The sequence below is a fragment of the Mobula birostris genome, chromosome 4 (genome assembly GCF_030028105.1).
Source record: "Mobula birostris isolate sMobBir1 chromosome 4, sMobBir1.hap1, whole genome shotgun sequence".
NCBI lineage: Eukaryota > Metazoa > Chordata > Chondrichthyes > Myliobatiformes > Myliobatidae > Mobula > Mobula birostris.
This window is the reverse complement of record NC_092373.1, coordinates 107,627,953-107,650,114: the sequence shown is the minus strand read 5'-3', so window position 1 is coordinate 107,650,114 and position 22,162 is coordinate 107,627,953. Positions and strand designations below refer to the sequence as shown.

Below are 22,162 nucleotides of genomic sequence, written 5' to 3'. Positions count from 1 at the left end.
TTCAGTGTGCTAATTTTTTTGTTATATTGTAAGCTGAAGTTCAGTTGATAGTCTTATCTCTAACTTTCTAGTTTCTGGTCTCATGTTCATCTCTAGGATTTTAAAATCTGGGCAGAAGTACCAGTGCAGCAACAACTGAAGTCAACAACTGCTCTGTCAAGTGCTATTTTTTTGGATAAGCCAGAGTTTCTTCTGCTTTCTCATATGGATGTAAAAGATCATTGGGTGGTACTCTGAAGAATACCAGGAGAATTGTCCCTAATACCTTGGCCAATTTTTAACCATTAAATAGTCTTTCTGGAAACAAAGCAGTGGATAACGAGCGCAGTGGATAGAGGGGAACAGATGGACGTTATTTACTTGGATTTCCAGAAGGCATTCAGTAAGGTGCCACATTAGAGACTTATCCATAAGATAAGGATGCCTAGAGTTGGGGTTGATGTATTAGCATTGATAGAGGATTGGTTAACTAATAGAAAGCTGAGAGTTGGGGTACATGGGTGTTACTCTGGTTGGCAATCAGTGGTGAGCAGTCTGCCGCAGGTGTCAGTGCAGGGCCTGCAACTGTTCACAATATACATTAACGATCTGGAAGAGGGGACCGAGTTCATTGTATCTAAGTTTGCTGATGATACTAAATTGAGTGGAAAAGCAAAATGTGCAGAAGACGCGGAGAGTCTGCAGAGAGATATAGATAGGTTAAGTGAGTGGGCAAGGGTCTGGCAGATGGAGTACAATGTTGATAAATGTGAGGACATCCACTTTGGAAGGAGAAATGAAAGGGCAGATTATTATTTAAATAGTAAAAAATTGCAGCATGCTGCTGTGCAGAGGGACTTTGGGAGTGCTTGTGCATGAATCACAAAAAGTTGGTTTGCAGGTGCAGCAGACTATCAAGAAGGCAAATGGGATGTTGGCCTTCACTGCTAGAGGGATTGAATTTAAGAGCAGGGAGGTTATGTTGCAACTGTACAGAGTACTGATGAGGCTGCACCTGGAGTACTACATGCAGTTCTGGTCTCCTTCCTTGAAAGATTTACTGGCTTTGGAGGTGGTGCAGATGATTCCAGAGATGAGGGGTTAGACTATGAGGAGAGATTGAGTCATCTGGGACTGTACTCACTAGAATTCAGAAGAATGAGAGCATATCTTATAGAAACATATAACATTATGAAAGGGATAGATCAGATAGAAAGTTGTTTCCACTGGTAAGACTAGAACTAGGAGACATAACTAGGAGGGGCCAGATGGCCTACTCCTGCTTCTATTTCTTATGTTCTTATGAAAGTTGTTGTTTATAAATTGGCTTAGTTAGGGTCCTAGAGTTGTACAGCTGGTCATTTGGTCCATCTCTATGCTGACCTTTAGCCACCTACATTAATTCCTTCTTTTCTTACTTATTTAAGATAGGCATCCGTTAGTCTCAAGAGACCATGGATTTGCACCTTGGAAGGTTTTCAGGGTGCAGGTCTGGGCAAGGTTGTATGGAAGACCAGCAGTTGCCCATGCTGCAAGTCTCCCCTCTCCACGCCACCAATGTTGTCCAAGGGAAGGGCATTAGGACCCATACAGCTTGGCACCGGTGTCGTCGCAGAGCAATGTGTGGTTAAGTGCCTTGCTCAAGGACACGTGCTACCTCAGCCAAGGCTCGAACTAGCGACCTTCAAATCACTAGACGGACACTTTAACCACTTGGCTACACGCCAACACCTTATTTAAATGATTATTGAAATGACTTTTAGGTGTAGTGATTATGTCTGATCCTATTACCACCTCTAACAGTGCTTTCCTGATAGCATCCACAGGTGGATGTGGGGTGGAAAATTACCCCTCAGGTCCCTTTACAGCTCCCACCTTAAAACTATGCCCCTTATTATTGATACACCTACCATGGGAATAAACGATTTGATCTATCTACCTTATCAGTCCCTCTTATAATCTTGTATATTTATATCAGTTCATCCTCAGTCTTTACTCCAAGGTAAAGATCAGCCTATCCAATCTTTACCCATAATCAAGTCCTCCAGTCTATGCAGTGTTGTAGTGAATCTCCTCTGTATTCGCTCCAACACTGATAATACTCCCTATAGAGTGGCAGACGGAACTGCACACAATATTTCAAGTGCAACCTAATTGGTGTTTTGTAAAGTTCAACATAATGTCCCAATTCTTATATTTTATGCTTCAACTTGTGTTGCTATATGTCATTTTCACCACCCTAGCCACCAGTATTGCCACATTTGGAGAATTACGGATTCAGATCCCAAGAGCTTTTAGTTCCATCAATGTTCCTTACTGCCCTAACATTTACTGTATCTGTGCTATCCATATTCGACTTCCCAAAATACATCACCTCACTCTTTTCAGGATTAAGGAACTGCACCCAACTTTCCAACTGATCTGTATCTTGTACATAACTTCCCTCACCATTCTAAACCCCATGAGTTTTCAAGTCATCGGCAAATTTACTAATTATGCCTCCTACATTCACATCAAACTTGTTACTATATATCACAAGCAGCAAGGTTCCAGCACTAATTCTTGTACATGTTTAGTCACAGACTTAGACTTACAATCAGTTAAAGATACAGCTTGTCTTGGATCACCTTTTTGGATAACCTAATGTGGGAGCTTGTCAAATGCCTTATTAAAGTTTGTGTAGAGAACATCTACCGCATTGCCTTCATTAATATATTTTGTTAGCCCTTTTTAAAAAAAAAAGCTCAATCAAATTAGTGAAACAGAGTTTTTCTCTGCACAAAGCCATGCTGAATACCCCCAATCAGGTTATTTCAATTGTACTTCACTGACTGAAGTGTTTTAGGATATTCTGAAATAGATGTAAGTGATACTGCTTAAGGGCAAATCTTATCAATTGCTCGCATCTGTGCCTATTTCCATTTATTTTATTTAGCCATACAGTGTGAGCAGGCCCTTGGAGCCACACTGCCCCAGCAACTCCCTGACAAACCCAATTAACCCTAACCTAATCCTGGGACAATTTACAATGACCAGTTAACCTAGCTGGTACATCTTTGAACTGTGAGAGGAGAACTGGAGCACCCAGGGAAAACCCACACATTTCATGAATGGTGCTGGAATTAAACTCCGGAATGTCCTGAGGTGTGTTAGCATTGTACTGACTGCTACATTACTGTGGTGCCAATGTTAGGAGAGAGAACTGCTGAACAGTAAAATGGAAGAATGTTCCAGAAGCATAATAGTGCTGAAGCAGTTCATCTGTTTTTCTTTAGAATGTTGCCTGGCCTGAATTATTTTATTATTTACTTGAAATAAAGGAGTATAGCTGATAGTAGAAGTGTGTTCCACTTATGATTGCCCTCGGGTAACAATATCGGGTAACTTCAGTTCTATTTCTCACATGGGCTTCAGGGATCACATGCTATGTCTGTAAGCTTTCATTGTGTAAACCACAAATCTATTGGTGAATGTAAATCTATTAACTGGATTTGGGTGATCCATTATTATGCGCACACAGCTGATATTTGTGGATCAGTAATTGTTAAGGCTAGTGATGTTATTTTATATTAATATTGTGCATTAATATAAAATCTTATTCCAATTGGCAAAACCTTGTGGCAAAGGATGATAGAGAATAAGTGGAGAGTTCAGGGCTGTTCATGGAATAAAAATATCAAATTTGAAATCCTATTTATTTATAATAGAATTTATTGTATGGTCATCGTGTACGGAAATGTTTTTTCATAATATATTTATAGAGCAAAATTGAAGCTGTGTTTATTCAGCTCACAGCTTTTCTCTTTTTTTTAAACCAGTCGATGGTTCCTTTTGGGCAGCTCACTACTGATAATTAGCTTGCTCATTGCTATCTACTGCATATTTTACCTGGAGTGGTACAAGGAGGTCAGAGAGTATGAGCAGTATAATCCTACGCTGATTCCCTCTGCTACAGCTGCTTTTATTGCTGCATCGGTGTGGTAAGTATTTTCTTTAATTTGTCATTTTTAAATGTAAGATTAGGTTGTGATAAATACTGATGTGACTAAATTAAGTGTTGTAGTCTGGCAATGCTGGAAAAAAACAATTTTTTAATATTGTGAATTAGAATTGGGAAGTTTTAATCTTAGTGGGATAATTAAATAACAATATAAATATTTTCCTTGTGTTTGGATGTTTTCTTGTCATTTTAGTAACACGAGAAAGGAAACATAATTTCTCAGTTTCTAAAGTAAAACATAGCCTTCATTCTCAAGATTTAGATGTTATTGGCATTTAATATCCCGATATGCCTTTGAACTGAAAAAGCACATTGGTGGGTCTGCCATATTATATGTCCTGAAGAGAAGATTTGCTTCCTTGAAGAACTTCAGTGAATTAGCCTGTTTTTAAAATCCTGGCTTATTTAATTACTTGAATTTAAATTCCACCAGCTAATATGGTAGAGTTTAAACTCTCATCTCTGGAACATTGGTCCATAACTGAAATTACTACATTAATTTATTTGCCTTCTATCAAAACACTGAGGTTTTACTGATAATACCATAATTTCCATTGTTCTAATATATCACACAATCTTATTTTAGTTAAGCAATGCAAATGATCTTTCCTGCCATTTTTATGTAAATTGAGTAATTCTTAAAATGATTTGACTAAAATAGTTGCATTCTTTTGTGCATTTGTGTATTTCTGTTAGCTTGATGCATTTTCATGAGTTAAGTCTCTTATACTTATTTCTTCCACATTGCTATGCTTTATTCATTATTTGGAGATCGTATTGTGCAATAGAATACAATCGCAACATTGTTCCTCCTGTGAGTCCTAAGAGAAAAATTTGTCACTTAACTGCAAACAAATTTGCCTCTGCCACTTATCCTAAATTCTTCTATCATTCAGGATATGAATTGTCCTCACCCACATCTCTCCCATTTCCCAGATGTACATCCTCACCCCATCTTCCCACTGCCTTAAGAGGGAAAGAGTTCCTCTTGTCCTTAACGACAATCCAATGAGTCTCCGCATCCAGCACATCATTCTGCACAGCTTCTGCCATATTCAATGGGATCCTACCACCAAAAACATCTTGAACTCACCCCACTCTCCACTTCCTACAGGGATCACTCCTATCATGATTCTTTAGTCCATCCATTCCTCCCCACTACTCTCCCTCCTGGCACTTGTCCCTGCAAATGGAAGAAATGCTGCATCTGCCCATTTACCCTCTTCCTCACCTCCATTCAGAACCCCAAACAGTCCTTCCAAAGCTTCAAGTCTTTTGTAACCGGTGCTCTTGATGTGACCTTCCTGATTCCAGGAATGAAAGGGTTACCATATGAGGAACATCTGGCAGCTTTTGGGCTGTATTCCCTGGAGTTCAGAAGAATAAGGGGAGATCTCATGGAAACATTCCAAATGTTAAAAGGCTGAACCTATTAGATATGGCAAAATTATTTCCCATGGTAGGGTATTCTAGGACAAGAGGGCATGACATCTGGATTGAAGGACGTCCATTTAGAACGGAGATGCGGAAAAATTACTTTAGTGAGAGGGTGGTAAATATGTGGAATTTGTTGCCATGAGTGGCTGTGGAGGCCAAGTCATTGGGTACATTTAAGGCAGATAGATAGGTTCTTGATTAGCCAGGGCATCAAAGGGTATGGGGAGAAGGCAGGGGAGGGGGGATGACTGGAAGAATTGGATCAATCCATGATTGAATGACATACATTGGGGGATAGCTTTGTGAGGCATTTTTGCTCCATCTGCAACAAATGGGATTTCCTGGTTGCCAACCATTTTAATTCCAGTCCTCATTCCCATTCCAACATGTCGGTCCATGGCTTCCCCTACTGCCACTATGAAGCCACTACCAGATTGGAGGAGCCTCCAATCCGAACAGCAATTTTTTCAACTTTTGGTAATATTTCCCCCCTCCTCTTCCATTTCTCAATCTGTCTTTCCTCTTACCACTTCTCCTTCTCACCTCTCCCCTGGGATCCCTTCTTCCTTTTCTTTCTCCCATGGTACACTCTCCTCTCCTATCAGATTCCTCTTTCTTCAGCATATTTTACCTTTTTTACCTATTGCCTCCCAGCTTCTCACTTCATCCGGCCTCTCCCACCCACCTGGCTTCACCTAACAACTTCTAGCTTGTACTCTTTCCTTTCCCCCCACCACCTTATTCTGGCTTTTTCCCTATTCCTTACCAGTCCTGATGAGGGGTCTCGGTTTGAAACATCAACTGTTTCTTTCTCTCCATGGATGATGCTTGACCTGCTGAGTTCCTTCATAGTTTTATGTGTGCTACTCTGGATTTCTAGCAACTGCAGGATCTCTTGTGTTTATATTGAGCACCTGAAGAAAAAAAAATCATTTACTATTAAAGTTAATATAAAATTCCTCCTGCGACTCCTAAGAGCAAAATCTATCTCCTAACCTGCAAACAAATTATTTTATCATTTGGGATATCAATTGTTTGCTATGTGAATATTCAAAATATGAAGATGAATTCTGTAACTGTCCCAAGAATTGCAGAGTTCATAGGGAGAGCCATATAATAATCATATCCACAGCTGTAAAGCACAAATTATGATCTACTTCCTAAATCTTTCCCATATTATTTTTTTTTCCCATTACTGTTTAGGAATCTAACATTAAATATAGTTCCATCACTTATGAGAGAGTGGAAAATTCGAAATGTATAAAATGGGGAAAAAAAATTCTTTATTTTCATTTCTGCCCATCACGTATTAACCCTCCAAGCCATTGGAAAAGTATTATTTTTATTTAATCTACTTATCTCTTCTGATACCTAATCATCTCATGCCCTGATCTGCTGTAAGGAGAATAATCAGTCATACACAACAGAAACATTGAATACTGATGACTCACCTATACTAAACCCATTTTCCAGCACTTGATCTGTAGCCTTATAAATCTGTAGCAATTTAAAATCACAAGATACTATAGATGCTAGATCTTGAGCAACATGCACAAAATGCTGGAGGAACTCCGCAAATCAGGTAGCATCTCTGGAAGGAAATTTGGGGACCATTTGGTCAAATACCTTCGCTCTGTCTTCTGCAACTGACAGGATCTCCTGATGGCTTCCTATTCCCCCACCATCGTTTCTGTCCATGGTCTCCTGTACTGTCACAATGAGGCCAAATGCAAGATAGAAGTATAATGTCTCATATTTCATCTGAGCAGTCTCCAACATTGAAAGATCTAACTTCCAGTAATCACTCCTCTCTACTTCCACCACCCCACCCCCTTTTGTTTCCTCATTCTGGTGCCCCCTCACATCTTTCTCATCTCTGTCCCCACCCTCATGTCCTGCCCACCAGCTTTCTCTGGTTCCCCACCTCTTTCGCTTTATTCCATGGTCCACTGTCCGCTCTAATGGATCCCTTTTTCTTCAGCCCTTTACTTTTCTACCTATTACCTCCCAGTTTCCAACATCACCCCTCTCCCCAACATACACACTCACCTTCTCCTTCACCTATTACTACCAGCTTGACCCCTCCTCCTTCCCCCCACCTTCTTATTCTGGCTTCTTCCCCTTTCTTTTTCTGATCCTGATGAACGGTGTCAATCTAGAATGTGGTCTGTTTATTTCCTTCCATAGATGCTGCCCGACTTACTGAATTCCTCCAATATTTTGTGTATGTTGCTTCTGCAAGTTAAGTCTGTTCTAGATACATAACAAGTGTTGTGAGAGTACCTATTTTTCACTGCCCATCAGGTTGTGAACTTCTGAATCTAACTACTCTCGGGGTGAAGAATTGCTTCTCAGAACCCTTCTTAAACTCTTGCCTCTTACTTTAAACATATACCCTCTCATTTTGTGCATTGGTTCTATAAAATTTCTTAATATCTACTATAGGTATACCCCTCAGTTTTTACTTCAGTGAGGTTCAGACTCCTGTGTTACAAGAAATACAACCTACCCAGCCACCCTGATAAATGTTCCATTCCAGGCACATCTGATGAATCTCTTCTGCACTCTCTCCACTGCAATCTCATCATTCTTATTGTGTGGTAACTAGAAATTCACAAAGTTCTCTAATATTTTATAAATTTTACCGTATCCCTGCTGGTAAATTCTACAGTATGCTGCAGCTAATGAAGGCAAGTATAGCACTTGACTTTCCTACCTATGCTGCCACCTTAAAGATCCTTAGTCTGGTACATCAAGCTCTTGTCGTTCCTTAATGCATCTTAGGACCATACCAATGCTCCTCCCTTGCTAATTCTCCAAAAAATGCATCACCTCACACTCAGCAGGAATTAAAATCTGTCATTGTTCTTCCCGTCTTACCAACTTTTAAATATTATTGAACATGTATGCTTATTGTAAGCTGCAATTACACTCACTATTCCAATTTCTGTGCTATTAACAAACTTATTAATCATACTTCCTAAAGTCATAAACAAATTGCAAAATTATGTAGCAAACAGTTGCAGCAATGATTCCTTTGGTACACCACTGGTCATAGGCTTCCAATCATAGAAACAACCTCCATTATTACTACCTTTTCCTATTACCAAGTCAGTTTTGGATGCAATTTGCCTACATCTCTTGGATCCAATGGGCTTGGAACTCTGGACCATTCTCCCATGTAGGACCTTGTCAGGCCTTTTTGAAATCCATGTGGATTACATCAACACCACTGACTTTGATATATTTTGTTACCTCTATGAAACCTTAACTCAAGTTGGTTAGACAGGATGTCCTACTAGCAAAGCCTTCAGTCTATCTTTGATTAATCCCTGTCTTTCTAAGCATTCATTAATCCTGTCTCTCTAAATATTTTCCAAATTTCTGTACCACTGCAGCACAAGCCTGTAATTATCCACCATATCCCCACTCCCCTTCTTGAATAAAGGTATCACATTTTCTGTCATTTAGTCATCTGGTATTTCATCTGTGACCAGTTGAAAATTGAAAAATCTCTGCCAGAGCCCTAATCTTCTCTTTCCTAGCCTCCCATTTAATTGCTATTTCCCCCTCCTTCATCCGGTAAGCTTTTCTTCACCCTCCCCAATGCCTTCACATTCTGTCAAAAGTATTGCAGCAACTCCAGGACAAATTACTCCCTGGTTGGAGCATAGATTGTTGTAGAAGATGTAGAAAAACAGTTAACTGTCCACTTTAATGACATACCACTCACCTATCTGCCTGAACTATGAAATGTCATCAACCAAAATATCTTCAATCTCCCTTACCCTCCATAGATGATCAGTCTTGATGCTGTTACACCAGAATTACCAGTTTTGATGTAAACTGGAAAGACTGATTATCTGAAATTGCTGAATTCATTGGTGAGCCTGGAAGTCTGTGGCTCAATATTTAGAAATTTCCGATAACTAGCCATTACAGTTTTTGTCAGAATGGTCAACTCTGTGTGACAGCAGTGAATGCTAGGGTGCTCAGCAATTTGCGTGCTGCTTGTGAGCAGTGTGGGAAGTTTGGTGTTGACCTTTCATATTCATCAGCCTGGGTCAGTTTTTCCTCTCTGTGCATGCATCCTGACCTGCATTTTCAGCACTTTCTGGTTTTATTTCTATCATTTTTTGTGGCTATGCTACCTTTCTAATTGTTCAATTTAGATTATAGAACTTAGGATAGTAGAATTTGAATGAATTTGAATTTTGAATGAATTGACTTTATTTCTTATATCCTTCACATACATGAGGAGTAAAAATCTTTATGTTACACCTCTGTCTAAATGTGCAATGTGCAATCATAGTAATTTATAATAAATAGAACAGTCAATGTAACATAGAATACACTCAAATCACCGTAAGTTAATTAGTCTTTTGGCCTGATAGAAGAAGCTGTCCTGGAGCCTGTTGGTCCTGGCTTTTATGCTGCGATACTGTTTCCCGGATGGTAGCACCTGGAATAGATTGTGGTTGGGGGTGACTCAGGTCCCCAATAATCCTACCGGCCCTTTTTACACACCTGTCTTTGTAAATGTCCTAAACCATGGGAAGTTCACAGCTACAGATGTGCTAGGCTGTCCGCACCACTCTCTGCAGAGTCCTGTGATTAAGGGGAGTACAGTTCCCATACCAGGCAGTGATGCAGCCAGTCAGGATACTCTCAATTGTGCCCCTGTAGAAAGTTCTTAGGATTTTGGGGGCCCATCCCAAACTTCCTGAACTGTCTGAGGTGAAAGAGGCGCTGTTCTGCCTTTTTCACCGCACAGCTGGTGTGTACAGACCATGTGAGGTCCTCGGTGATGTGGATGCCACGGAACTTAAAGCTGTTTACCCTCTGAACCCCAGATCCATTCATGTCAATAGGTTTTAGCCCGTCTCCATTACTCCTGTAATCCACAACCGGCTCCTTTGTTTTTGTGCCGGAACAGGCCTTTTGGCCCACGAAATTTGTACTGATGATTCCAATATAATTAATCTCTTCTGTCTGATCTGTATCCATCTACCTCCTGCCCATTCAAAAGTCTAAATAGCTCTAGTCATGTCCCCTGGCAGCATGTTTCAGGTTCCCCTGAGTTTAAAAACGAAAACAATTTACCTTGCAATTCCCCTTCGAACATCCCCTTCCCACCTTAACCTTCCCTCTTCTTCTCCCACCCCCTTATGGTTGATGACATATCACATATCCATTCGGCTATCTACACTGTCAATCCCTTTCATACTTCTCTCAGCCTATGATCCAGGAAAATCTAACTTATAATTAAGATGGTCCAAACCATGGAACTTCTGCGTGAACCTCTTCTGCACTCTCTCTCTAAAGCCTCTATGTCCTGTGCTGTGGCAACCAGAGCTTCACACAATACAACAAATGTGGTCTAATTGAAGTTTTGTAAACTGCAAAATGATTTCCTGATTTACATATACAAAATGCTGAAGGAACTCAGCAGGTCAGGCAGCATCTATGGAGAGGAATAAATAGTTGACGATTTGGCTTGCCACCCTTCCATAGACTGTTTATTTCCCTCTATAGATGCTGACTGACCTAATGAATTCCTCTAGCATTTTTGTGTGTTGTTCTGGATTTCCAGCATCTGCAGAATCTGTTGTGTTTGTGGTTTCCTGACTCTTATTCAATACTATGATAAATGATGGTAAGCGAGCTATTTGCTTACTTTACCACTTTCAGGACTATGGATTTGCAACCACAGCCCCTCTGTACATCCACATCCCTAAGGGTCCTGCCATTTACTGTATATATTTCTATCTTGCATTTGTTGTCTTAATACAGCGGTCCTCAACCACCGGGCCGCAAGGCATGCGCTACCGGGCCGCGAGGAAACGATATGATTTGGTGATATGAGCCAGCTGCACCTTTCCTCTTTTCCTGTCACGCCCACGGTTGGGCTTGAACACACACGAGCTCATTACCTAAGCGTCATCCGCGTCAGCACAGGAAGGAGATGAACTCCTCGAGCTTGCAAATGACGGCGGGCTGAAAAGTATGTTTGACATAACTTCTCTGCCGGCATTCCGGATCAAAGTCAAGGCTGAATATCCTGAGATAGCTACAGAAGCACTGAAAACGTTGCTTCCATTTCCAACATATCTCTAAAATGAATGCAACGAAAACTAAATTGCGGAATAAACTGGACATAAGGAACCCCCTTCAAGTATCGCTGTCTCCCATCTCCCCTCGATGGGACCGTCTTGTTGCAGGGAAACAAGTATTCAGCCCAGGGCTCCCACTGATTCAGCGATATTCGTGTGTTGCAATGATTTTATATGTTCATACGAGGAAAATATGCGCTGTATGTTTAATATCCAAACATTACTTAAAATGTTATGATGCTATTATAAGTGACTTATATAAGCATATAACAATTACGGCATGGAAACAGGCCATCTCAGCCCTTCTAGTCCGTGCCGAATGCTACTCTCACCTCATCCCACCGACCTGCACTCAGCCCCATAACCCTCCTTTCCTTTCCCGTCCATATACCTATCGAATGATAATATCGAACCTGCTTCTACCACTTCTACTGGAAGTTCATTCAACACTTACTCCAAGCTCCCCTGTCCTCCCCTGATAATTGTCTTATCGCTATATTCATGCGAGGAAAATATGCGCTGCGTGTTTAATATTAAATTCATTAGATAAACCCTTTCAGAAACGAAATTGAGTGTATTAGCCACTTATCACCAATATTCCGGTCGTGATTAACACCCTCCCCCCCCCCCCCCCGACCCCGCCGCCAACAGAATCGGCAAAAACGATTTTTAAGAAATCGGGCCGTACACGCATACGCAAGTTACGCATGCGCGCTAGTGCCCGCGCAAGGCTTCATGGTCATTGTAGTCTTTTTGGGTAAACACAACGTATTTGACTGCTACTCTTGTCCGTTGGCAACCCCACCCCCGGTCGGCCAGTCCGCAAGAATATTGTCAATATGAATCTGGTCCGCAGTGCGGGTTGGGGACCCCTGTCTTAATATGCAACACTTCACACTTTTCCAGATTAAACACAATCTGTCATTTCATCACCTTTTCTGTCTCAATTCTTTTGAAAGAATCTGTGTCACCTCACAATTGGATGTTGCATTTTGCGTGTCCGTACGTCGTACCAATTTCATTACGTCTAAACTGTAAATATATTGAAATGACTGTGTTTATACAATTAGGAGCCAGTAAGTCTATAAACTATCTATTGAAGTTGTGCTTTTCTTTTACAGTTTTAATGTTGCACTGTGGCCAGTGTGGTCTTTCTTTACTCCTTTCATTCTTTTTACTCAATTCATGGGCCTTGTCATGTTTGTTTCGCTCCTGGGATAATGAACTGCAGGTAATATTCCATTGTTCTGACTTTTATATTTAATAATGCATTTAGCTTCTATTAATTTTAGATTTGAAAATTGCTGCAATTATTGATCATCTGGCAAATGATACTTAAAGGGTTGATGGTGGATATGCAATGGCAAGCATTTGAAGATCGCATGGATGAACTACAACAATTGTTCATCCCAGTTTGGCAAAAGAATAAACTAGGGAAGGTAGTGCACCCGTGGCTGACAAGGGAAATTAGGAATAGTATTAATTCCAAAGAAGAAACATACAAATTAGCCAGAAAGAGCGGCTCACCTGAGGACTGGGAGAAATTCAGAGTCCAGCAGAGGAGGACAAAGGGTTTAATTAGGAAAGGGAAAAAAGATCATGAGAGAATGATTATGAAGAAATGAGAAAGGATCTAAAAAGCGTGGATTGGGACAGGTTGTTTTCCGGCATGGATGTGATCGGTAGGTGGGAAACCTTCAAAGCAGAAATTTTGAGAGTGCAGAATTTGTATGTTCCTGTCAGGATTAAAGGCAAGGTGAATAGGAATAAGGAACCTTGGTTCTCAAGGGATATTGCAACTCTGATAAAGAGGAAGAGGGAGTTGTACGACGTGTATAAGAAGCAGGGAGTAAATAAGGTGCTTGAGAAGTATAAGAAGTGCAAGAAAATACTTAAGAAAGAAATCAGGAGGGCTAAAAGAAGACATGAGGTTGCCTTGGCAGTCAAAGTGAAGGATAATCCAAAGAGCTTTTACAGGCATATTAAGAGCAAAAGGATTGTAAGGGATAAAATTGGTCCTCTTGAAGATCAGAGTGGTGGGCTATGTGCGGAACCAAAGGAAATGGGGGAGATCTTAAATAGGTTTTTTGCGTCTGTGTTTACTAAGGAAACTGGCATGAAGTCTATGGAATTAAGGGAAACAAGTAGTGAGATCATGGAAATTGTACAGATCGAAAAGGAGGAGGTCCTTGCTGGCTTGAGGAAAATTAAAGTGGATAAATCCCCGGGACCTGACAGGGTGTTCCCTCGGACCTTGAAGGAGACTAGTGTTGAAATTGCAGGGGCCCTGGCTGAAATATTTAAAATGTCGCTGTCTACAGGTGAGGTGCCGGAGGATTGGAGAGTGGCTCATGTTGTTCCGTTGTTTAAAAAAGGATCGAAAAGTAATCCGGGAAATTATAGGCCAGTAAGTTTAACGTCGGTAGTAGGTAAGTTATTGGAGGGAGTACTAAGAGACAGAATCTACAAGCATTTGGATAGACTGGGACTTATTAGGGAGAGTCAACATGGCTTTGTGTGTGGTAGGTCATGTTTGACCAATCTATTGGAGTTTTTCGAGGAGGTTACCAGGAAAGTGGATGAAGGGAAGGCAGTGGATATTGTCTACATGGACTTCAGTAAGGCCTTTGACAAGGTCCCGCATGGGAGGTTAGTTAGGAAAATTCAGTCGCTAGGTATACATGGAGAGGTGGTAAATTGGATTAGACATTGGCTCAATGGAAGAAGCCAGAGAGTGGTGGTAGAGAATTGCTTCTCTGAGTGGAGGCCTGTGACTAGTAGTGTGCCACAGGGATCAGTGCTGGGTCCATTGTTATTTCTCATCTATATCAATGATCTGGATGATAATGTGGTAAATTGGATCAGCAAGTTTGCTGATGATACAAAGATTGGAGGTGTAGTAGACAGTGAGGAAGGTTTTCAGAGCCTGCAGAGGGACTTGGACCAGCTGGAAAAATGGGCCAAAAAATGGCAAATGGAGTTTAATACTGACAAGTGTGAGGTATTGCACGTTGGAAGGACAAACCAACGTAGAACATACAGGGTTAATGATAAGGCACTGAGGAGTGCAGTGGAACAGAGGGATCTGGGAATACAGATACAAAATTCCCTAAAAGTGGTGTCACAGGTAGATAGGGTCGTAAAGAGAGCTTTTGGTACATTGGCCTTTATTAATCAAAGTATTGAGTATAAGAGCTGGAATGTTATGATGAGGTTGTATAAGGCATTGGTGAGGCCGAATCTGGAGTATTGTGTTCAGTTTTGGTCACCAGATTACAGGAAGGATATAAGTAAGGTTGAAAGAGTGCAGAGAAGGTTTACAAGGATGTTGCCGGGACTTGAGAAACTCAGTTACAGAGAAAGGTTGAATAGGTTGGGACTTTATTCCCTGGAGCGTAGAAGAATGAGGGGAGATTTGATAGAGGTATATAAAATTATGATGGGTATAGATAGAGTGAATGCAAGCAGGCTTTTTCCACTGAGGCAAGGGGAGAAAAAAACCAGAGGACATGGGTTTTAAGGTGAGGGGGGAAAAGTTTAAAGGGAACATTAGGGGGGGCTTCTTCACACAGAGAGTGGTGGGAGTATGGAATGAGCTGCCAGACGAGGTTGTAAATGCGGGTTCTTTTTTAACATTTAAGAATAAATTGTACAGATACATGAATGGGAGGTGTATGGAGGGATATGGTCCGTGTGCAGGTCAGTGGGGCTAGGCAGAAAATGGTTCGGCACAGCCAAGAAGGGCCAAAAGGCCTGTTTCTGTGCTGTAGTTTCTATTGTTTCTAATGCTGGCAGGGAACATAAAAATTGACTGTTAAAAGCTTTTATAGATATGTGAAAAGAAAAAGATTGGTTATGACAAATGTAGGTCCCTTACAGTCAGAAACAGGTGAATTGATCATGGGGAACAAGGACATGGCAGACCAATTGAATAACTACTTTGGTTCTGTCTTCACATAAATAATCTTCTGGAAATAGTAGGAGACCGAGGGTCTAGTGAGATGGAGGAACTGAGGGAAATACATGTTAGTAGGGAAGTGGTGTTAGGTAAATTGAAGGGATTAAAGGCAGATAAATCCCCAGGGCCAGATGGTCTGCATCCCAGAGTGCTTAAGGAAGTAGCCCAAGAAATAGTGGATGCATTAGTGTTAATTTTTCAGAACTCTTTAGATTCTGGATTAGTTCCTGAGGATTGGAGGGTGGCTAATGTGTCCCTGCTTTTTAAAAAAGGAGGGAGAGAGAAACCGGGGAATTATAGACTGGTTAGCCTGACATCAGTGGTGGGGAAAATGCTAGAGTCAGTTATCAAAGATGTGATAACAGCACATTTGGAAAGCGTGAAATCATCGGACAAAGTCAGCATGGATTTGTGAAAGGAAAATCATGTCTGACGAATCTCATAGAATATTTTGAGGATGTAACTAGTAGAGTGGATAGGGGAGAACCAGTGGATGTGGTATATTTGGATTTTCAAAAGGCTTTTGATAAGGTCCCACACAGGAGATTAGTGTGCAAACTTAAAGCACACGGTATTGGGGGTATGGTATTGATGTGGATAGAGAATTGGTTGGCAGACAGGAAGCAAAGAGTGGGAATAAACGGGACCTTTTCAGAATGGCAGGCAGTGACTAGTGGGGTACTGCAAGGCTCAGTGCTGGGACCCCAGTTGTTTACAATATATATTAATGACTTGGATGAGGGAATTAAATGCAGCATCTCCAAGTTTGCAGATGACACGAAGCTGGGCGGCAGTGTTAGCTGTGAAGAGGATGCTAAGAGGATGCAGGGTGACTTGGATAGGTTAGGTGAGTGGGCAAATTCATGGCAGATGCAATTTAATGTGGATAGATGTGAAGTTATCCAGTTTGGTGGCAAAAATAGGAAAACAGATTATTATCTGAATGGTGGCCAATTAGGAAAAGGGGAGGTGCAACGAGACCTGGGTGTCATTGTACACCAGTCATTGAAAGTGGGCATGCAGGTACAGCAGGTGGTGAAAAAGGCAAATGGTATGCTGGCATTCATAGCAAGAGGACAGGAGCAGGGAGGTACTACTGCAGTTGTACAAGGCCTTGGTGAGACCACACCTGGAGTATTGTGTGCAGTTTCGGTCCCCTAATCTGAGGAAAGACATTCTTGCCATAGAGGGAGTACAAAGAAGGTTCACCAGATTGATTCCTGGGGTGCCAGGACTTTCATATGATGACTATGCTTATACTCCCTGGAATTTAGAAGGTTGAGGGGGGATCTTATTGAAACATATAAAATTCTAAAGGGATTGGACAGGCTAGATGTAGGAAGATTGCTCCCGATGTTGGGGAAGTCCAGAACAGGGGGTCACAGTTAGAGGATAAAGGGGAAGCCTTTTAGGACCGAGATGAGGAAAAACTTCTTCACACAGAGAGTGATGAATCTGTGGAATTCTCTGCCACAGGAAACAGTTGAGGCCAGTTCATTGGCTATATTTAAGAGGGAGTTAGATATGGCCCTTGTGGCTAAAGGGATCAGGGGGTATGGAGAGAAGGCAGGTGCAGGTTTCTGAGTTGGATGATCAGCCATGATCATACTGAATGGCAGTGCAGGCTCGAAGAGCCGAATAGCCTACTCCTGCACCTAGTTTCTATGTTTTTATGTCTATGTTTCTATCTAAATTATCAATAATCCCACTTATAGGACATTTGTTCTAAACATTTGGTTCTTTGGTAAATGTAGATAAATTTTAAACATCCATGGCTCTTGCTTTAGTTCCCAACCAGTAACCACAGCTAGAGAGGGTTTATCTGTTGGAGTGGAGAGGATGGAAATCATTGGGAGGCCCACATAATTTAAAAGTTTGTCTGCCAAAGTCACATGGTGAATAAATATTTCAGAGAACCCATAAGAACCATATCTTGGCAAGTTATTATATCTGGAAAGGAGAGGTGGTGAAAAACATTTATGAATAAAAGCATTCATTTGGGTCAGTTAAAGAATGTTTTTGGAATCCAGTAAAATCTACTAAGCTAGTGGAAGATTTTCTTATGCTAAGTGATTTCTCTGTTTATTCTAGTCTCATGTTTAGCAGTAAAATATTTTGGATTTAGCTTAAACAGTTTATTACTCATTTCTAAATTCTCACGCTGATCTCTGATTGAAATAAAATTGTCGTCCACGTGTTCTTCTGACTTTACTATCCTGACTCGTAGTAAACCATCAATGCTGGGTAGCTTCTACTTGCACTTTTTATTGAAAACCTTCAAACCTACCTTTTCTTATTTCATAAAGTTGAAAAGACAACACTTGCAGCACATCCTTAAATTGTGAACGCAAACAATGCATTTCATGTTTTGATGTACATATGATAAATGAATCTGAAAAAAATAAGTACACCAATGGTGATTAAAAACAAAATTCAAGGCAATAATTTCTTGTGCTGTGTGTATTTTTGGCTGTATTTCCACTTTCTTCCCAACCTCTCTCTTGGTTGTTCTCACTGTGTCATTTATTGTAATCTAGTAGGAAGAACTAGATTAACTATTTGAAGCAATACAAGAGCAGGCCACTAGTCTGCCCATATATTGTTCATAAGCAACACACATCAAAGTTGCTGGTGAACGCAGCAGGCCAGGCAGCATCTGTAGGAAGAGGTGCAGTCGACGTTTCAGGCCGAGACCCTTCGTCAGGACTAACTGAAGGAAGAGTGAGTAAGGGATTTGAAAGTGGGAGGGGGAGATCCAAAATGATAGGAGAAGACAGGAGGGGGAGGGATAGAGCCAAGAGCTGGACAGGTGATAGGCAAAAGGGGATACGAGAGGATCATGGGACAGGAGGTCCGGGAAGAAAGACAAGGAGGTGGGGGGGGGGACCCAGAGGATGGGCAAGGGGTATATTCAGAGGGACAGAGGGAGAAAAAGGAGAGTGAGAGAAAGAATGTGTGCATAAAAATAAGTAACAGATGGGGTATGAGGGGGAGGTGGGGCCTTAGCGGAAGGTAGAGAAGTGGATGTTCATGCCATCAGGTTGGAGGCTACCCAGACGGAATATAAGGTGTTGTTCCTCCAACCTGAGTGAGGCTTCATCTTTACAGTAGAGGAGGCCGTGGATTGGCATGTCAGAATGGGAATGGGATGTGGAATTAAAATGTGTGGCTACTGGGAGATCCTGCTTTCTCTGGCGGACAGAGCGTAGCTGTTCAGCAAAGCGGTCTCCCAGTTTGCGTCGGGTCTTGCCAATATGTAAAAGGCCACATCGGGAGCACCGGACGCAGTATATCACCCCAGTCGACTCACAGGTGAAGTGTTGCCTCACCTGGGAGGACTGTTTGGGGCCCTGAATGGTGGTAAGGGAGGAAGTATAAGGGCATGTGTAGCACTTGTTCCGCTTACACGGATAAGTGCCAGGAGGGAGATCAGTGGGGAGGGATGGGGGGGGACGAATGGACAAGGGAGTTGCGTAGGGAGCAATCCCTGCGGAATGCAGAGAGAGCGGGGGAGGGAAAGATGTGCTTAGTGGTGGGATCCCGTTGGAGGTGGCGGAAGTTACGGAGAATAATATGTTGGACCCGGAGGCTGGTGGGGTGGTAGGTGAGGACCAGGGGAACCCTATTCCCAGCAGACTGGGAGACCGCTTTGCTGAACATCTACGCTCTGTCCGCCAGAGAAAGCAGGATCTCCCAGTGGCCACACATTTTAATTCCACATCCCATTCCCATTCTGACATGTCTATCCACGGCCTCCTCTACTGTAAAGATGAAGCCACACTCAGGTTGGAGGAACAACACCTTATATTCCGTCTGGGTAGCCTCCAACCTGATGGCATGAACAGCAACTTCTCTAACTTCCGCTAAGGCCCCACCTCCCCCTCGTACCCCATCTGTTACTTATTTTTATGCACACATTCTTTCTCTCACTCTCCTTTTTCTCCCTCTGTCCCTCTGAATATACCTCTTGCCCATCCTCTGGGTCCCCCCCACCCCCCCCGTCTTTCTTCCCGGACCTCCTGTCCCATGATCCTCTCGTATCCCCTTTTGCCTATCACCTGTCCAGCTCTTGGCTCTATCCCTCCCCCTCCTGTCTTCTCCTATCATTTTGGATCTCCCCCTCCCCCTCCAACTTTCAAATCCCTTACTCACTTTTCCTTCAGTTAGTCCTGACGAAGGGTCTCGGCCTGAAACGTCGACTGCACCTCTTCCTACAGATGCTGCCTGGCCTGCTGCGTTCACCAGCAACTTTGATGTGTGTTGCTTGAATTTCCAGCCTCTGCGGAATTCCTGTTTATTGCTCATAAGACTGTCTTTTCCCCGGACTTCCTTTCTCATCTCATCTTCAGGAACTATTCAAAGAACTGATCATGCAAACTAAATGTTTTAACTGTCAACAGCATTTAATCAGCTCTACTTCTAGTTTGGGTTATTATATTTGCATCACAGTTATTAACTTTTCACAAAATTAGCAGACAGGTAACCTTTCAAATATAATCCTTCGGTGAACATTTTCACATTTCCTTATTTAAGTAGGATCAGAGAAAATAACCTTAATTATAGCAGTCACTGTGATTGTCCAGTTATATCATGGGGTAAATATTTTAAATGCATACAAATGTACATAATTATTTTTACCAAACTGTATTTTTCATTTCTTCTCATTTCAGAGTTTGGTGCGTCCTGCAAATAAAAGTGTTCTTTCATAACACTGGGGTTGTCAAGTTCAGTGAATTAAACTTACATTTAAAAAATAAGCATGTATAATTTATTCTTGAACTATAATTAGATTGTGGAACTAAACTATTTTTATAAAAGCTAAAGGAAATTACAATTATGTAGTTCTGTGAATAGTGTAATTAAAGAATTTACTAAAATTTGCAAAATCATGGCCTTGGTTCGAAAATGTGATCTTCCAACATGAGTTTGGAGCTCCCTGAAAGTGCAGCTGATGTTCCCTTACTCATGGACTGCCAAGAAAATTTGCAAATATCTTTCCCAGTCATTCCCAAAAGATCCAAACTATCTTCTAATTGGTTCACTATTTTCCTTGCCAAGTCTTTTAATGGTAGTAATCCAATATTTGACCTGTTAAGTATAACCTGGTTCCATTGTTCCGTAAATGCCCTTTTCATTCACTAAGTTAGTACTGTGTTTCAGTTCTTCATGGGATGAGTGCATCCAAGCTACTTATAAAATAAAGACCAGGTTATAAAAGTTATCTCTTTAGAAATTTTGCACCAACTTGGAAGAAGACAAAAAGCAAAGGAAATCAGTGCTGAGATTGTTTGTTTGTTTGTTGCTTAACTTAAAATTGTATACTACAAATTTAAATGTGCTTTAAATAGATTGTGAGATTGCTGTAACTTCTAAGTTAATTCTATGAAAATTTCATATAACCTCGAACAAAAAGTGCAGATATTTTGTTCGATACTTTTGTAAAAACAAGCTTTAAACTTACATGGTGTTTTAATATTTCTGGATATTTAAAACCACTGGAACATGTACAAAGTAAACAAAAGTAAGCTTTTGTATTTAAAACATGCTTGTTGGCTGGTCATTCTTCAAGTTTAAAAGATTGCTGTATGTATAAAGCATGTTGTTTCCTTTACATGATATTTTGGCCAAACACGAAAATAAATGTACTGATGTAATGATGGTGCTATACTCTCATTGTTAAAATCTTGAACACCGTCTTTGACTATATGAATTCTATTGTTCCAAAAGAACATATGGTGTCCATTTTTACGGCAAATTCTTGAGCTAATGTTATCATTGCAAAATTTTTCTGAGTGGGTATTTATGAAACATATAAACTCATCTCCCATCACCTGATTCAATACCTTCAAGTGTACATCTAGAAACTTCATAAATGCTGCCGGTGACCCAGTTGTCATCTCTCTCAAGCATTGCATTCCAGCTATTTACCACTCTTTGGATGAAGGTTCTCCTCATATACAGTACCTTCTAAGTGTTTTACCCCCTATCCAATATCTACAGTGTGTCCTCTAGTTTTATTCACATGATGTAGGGAAAAAATTCCTCAACTCTACCCTTTTAATACCTCACATAATTTTAAATTTCTCAATCACGTTCACTGTTAATCTGCTCCCTCCAGGGAAAGCAGATCTAATTTGTCCAGTATCTGTTCATAAATGAGCTCCTCCCAGGCAACATCTTGATGAATCTCCTCCACACTTTCAACAGCATTATTACATTCTTCCTATCGCATGCTGACCAAAACTGCATGCAGTTCTTCAACTGAGGTCTAACTAAAGTTTTATGAAGCTGGAGCAACACCTCCCTACTTCTGTATTCAATGCTCTGACCAATGTATTGTAATATGCCTTCCTAAGCACATTAATCATCTTCAAAGATCTATGAACTTGTACTTCAAGGACTGCCTGTTTCTCAATATTTCTTAAGTCCCTACTGTTCATCCTAGCCTTATTAATACTCCCAAAATACAACATCTCTCGGGTATATCTGTGTGCCATTTTTCAGCTCATTTCAACAACACAGCAATATCTGTGCAGCTTAAGACTTCCCACTACACCATTAACAACTCTGATAATCTTTTTGCTATCTGCAAACTTACTCAGCTCTCTTACATCCAAATCTAAGTCCTTCATGTATATTACAAACAAGAGTCTACATGTGACCTACATGGATTTT

General features: G+C 41.1%; 1 protein-coding gene across 2 annotated transcripts in view; it reads left to right on the top strand.

Moving 5' to 3' along the window:
* The window catches only part of tmem128 (transmembrane protein 128), a 30,586-nt gene extending 9,452 nt beyond the window's left edge, over window positions 1-21,134 (top strand). Inside the window, exons 3-5 of one of the 2 annotated variants that reach the window (XM_072255889.1) lie at window positions 3,798-3,959; window positions 12,651-12,760; window positions 20,158-21,134. In XM_072255889.1, coding sequence (XP_072111990.1) covers window positions 3,798-3,959; window positions 12,651-12,750 — 262 coding nt within the window. In that variant the 3' untranslated portion in view covers window positions 12,751-12,760; window positions 20,158-21,134. The remainder of the gene's footprint in view (window positions 1-3,797; window positions 3,960-12,650; window positions 12,761-20,157) is intronic. The other variant, XM_072255890.1, reaches the window with a different exon arrangement.
* Window positions 21,135-22,162: the final 1,028 nt, after the last annotated feature.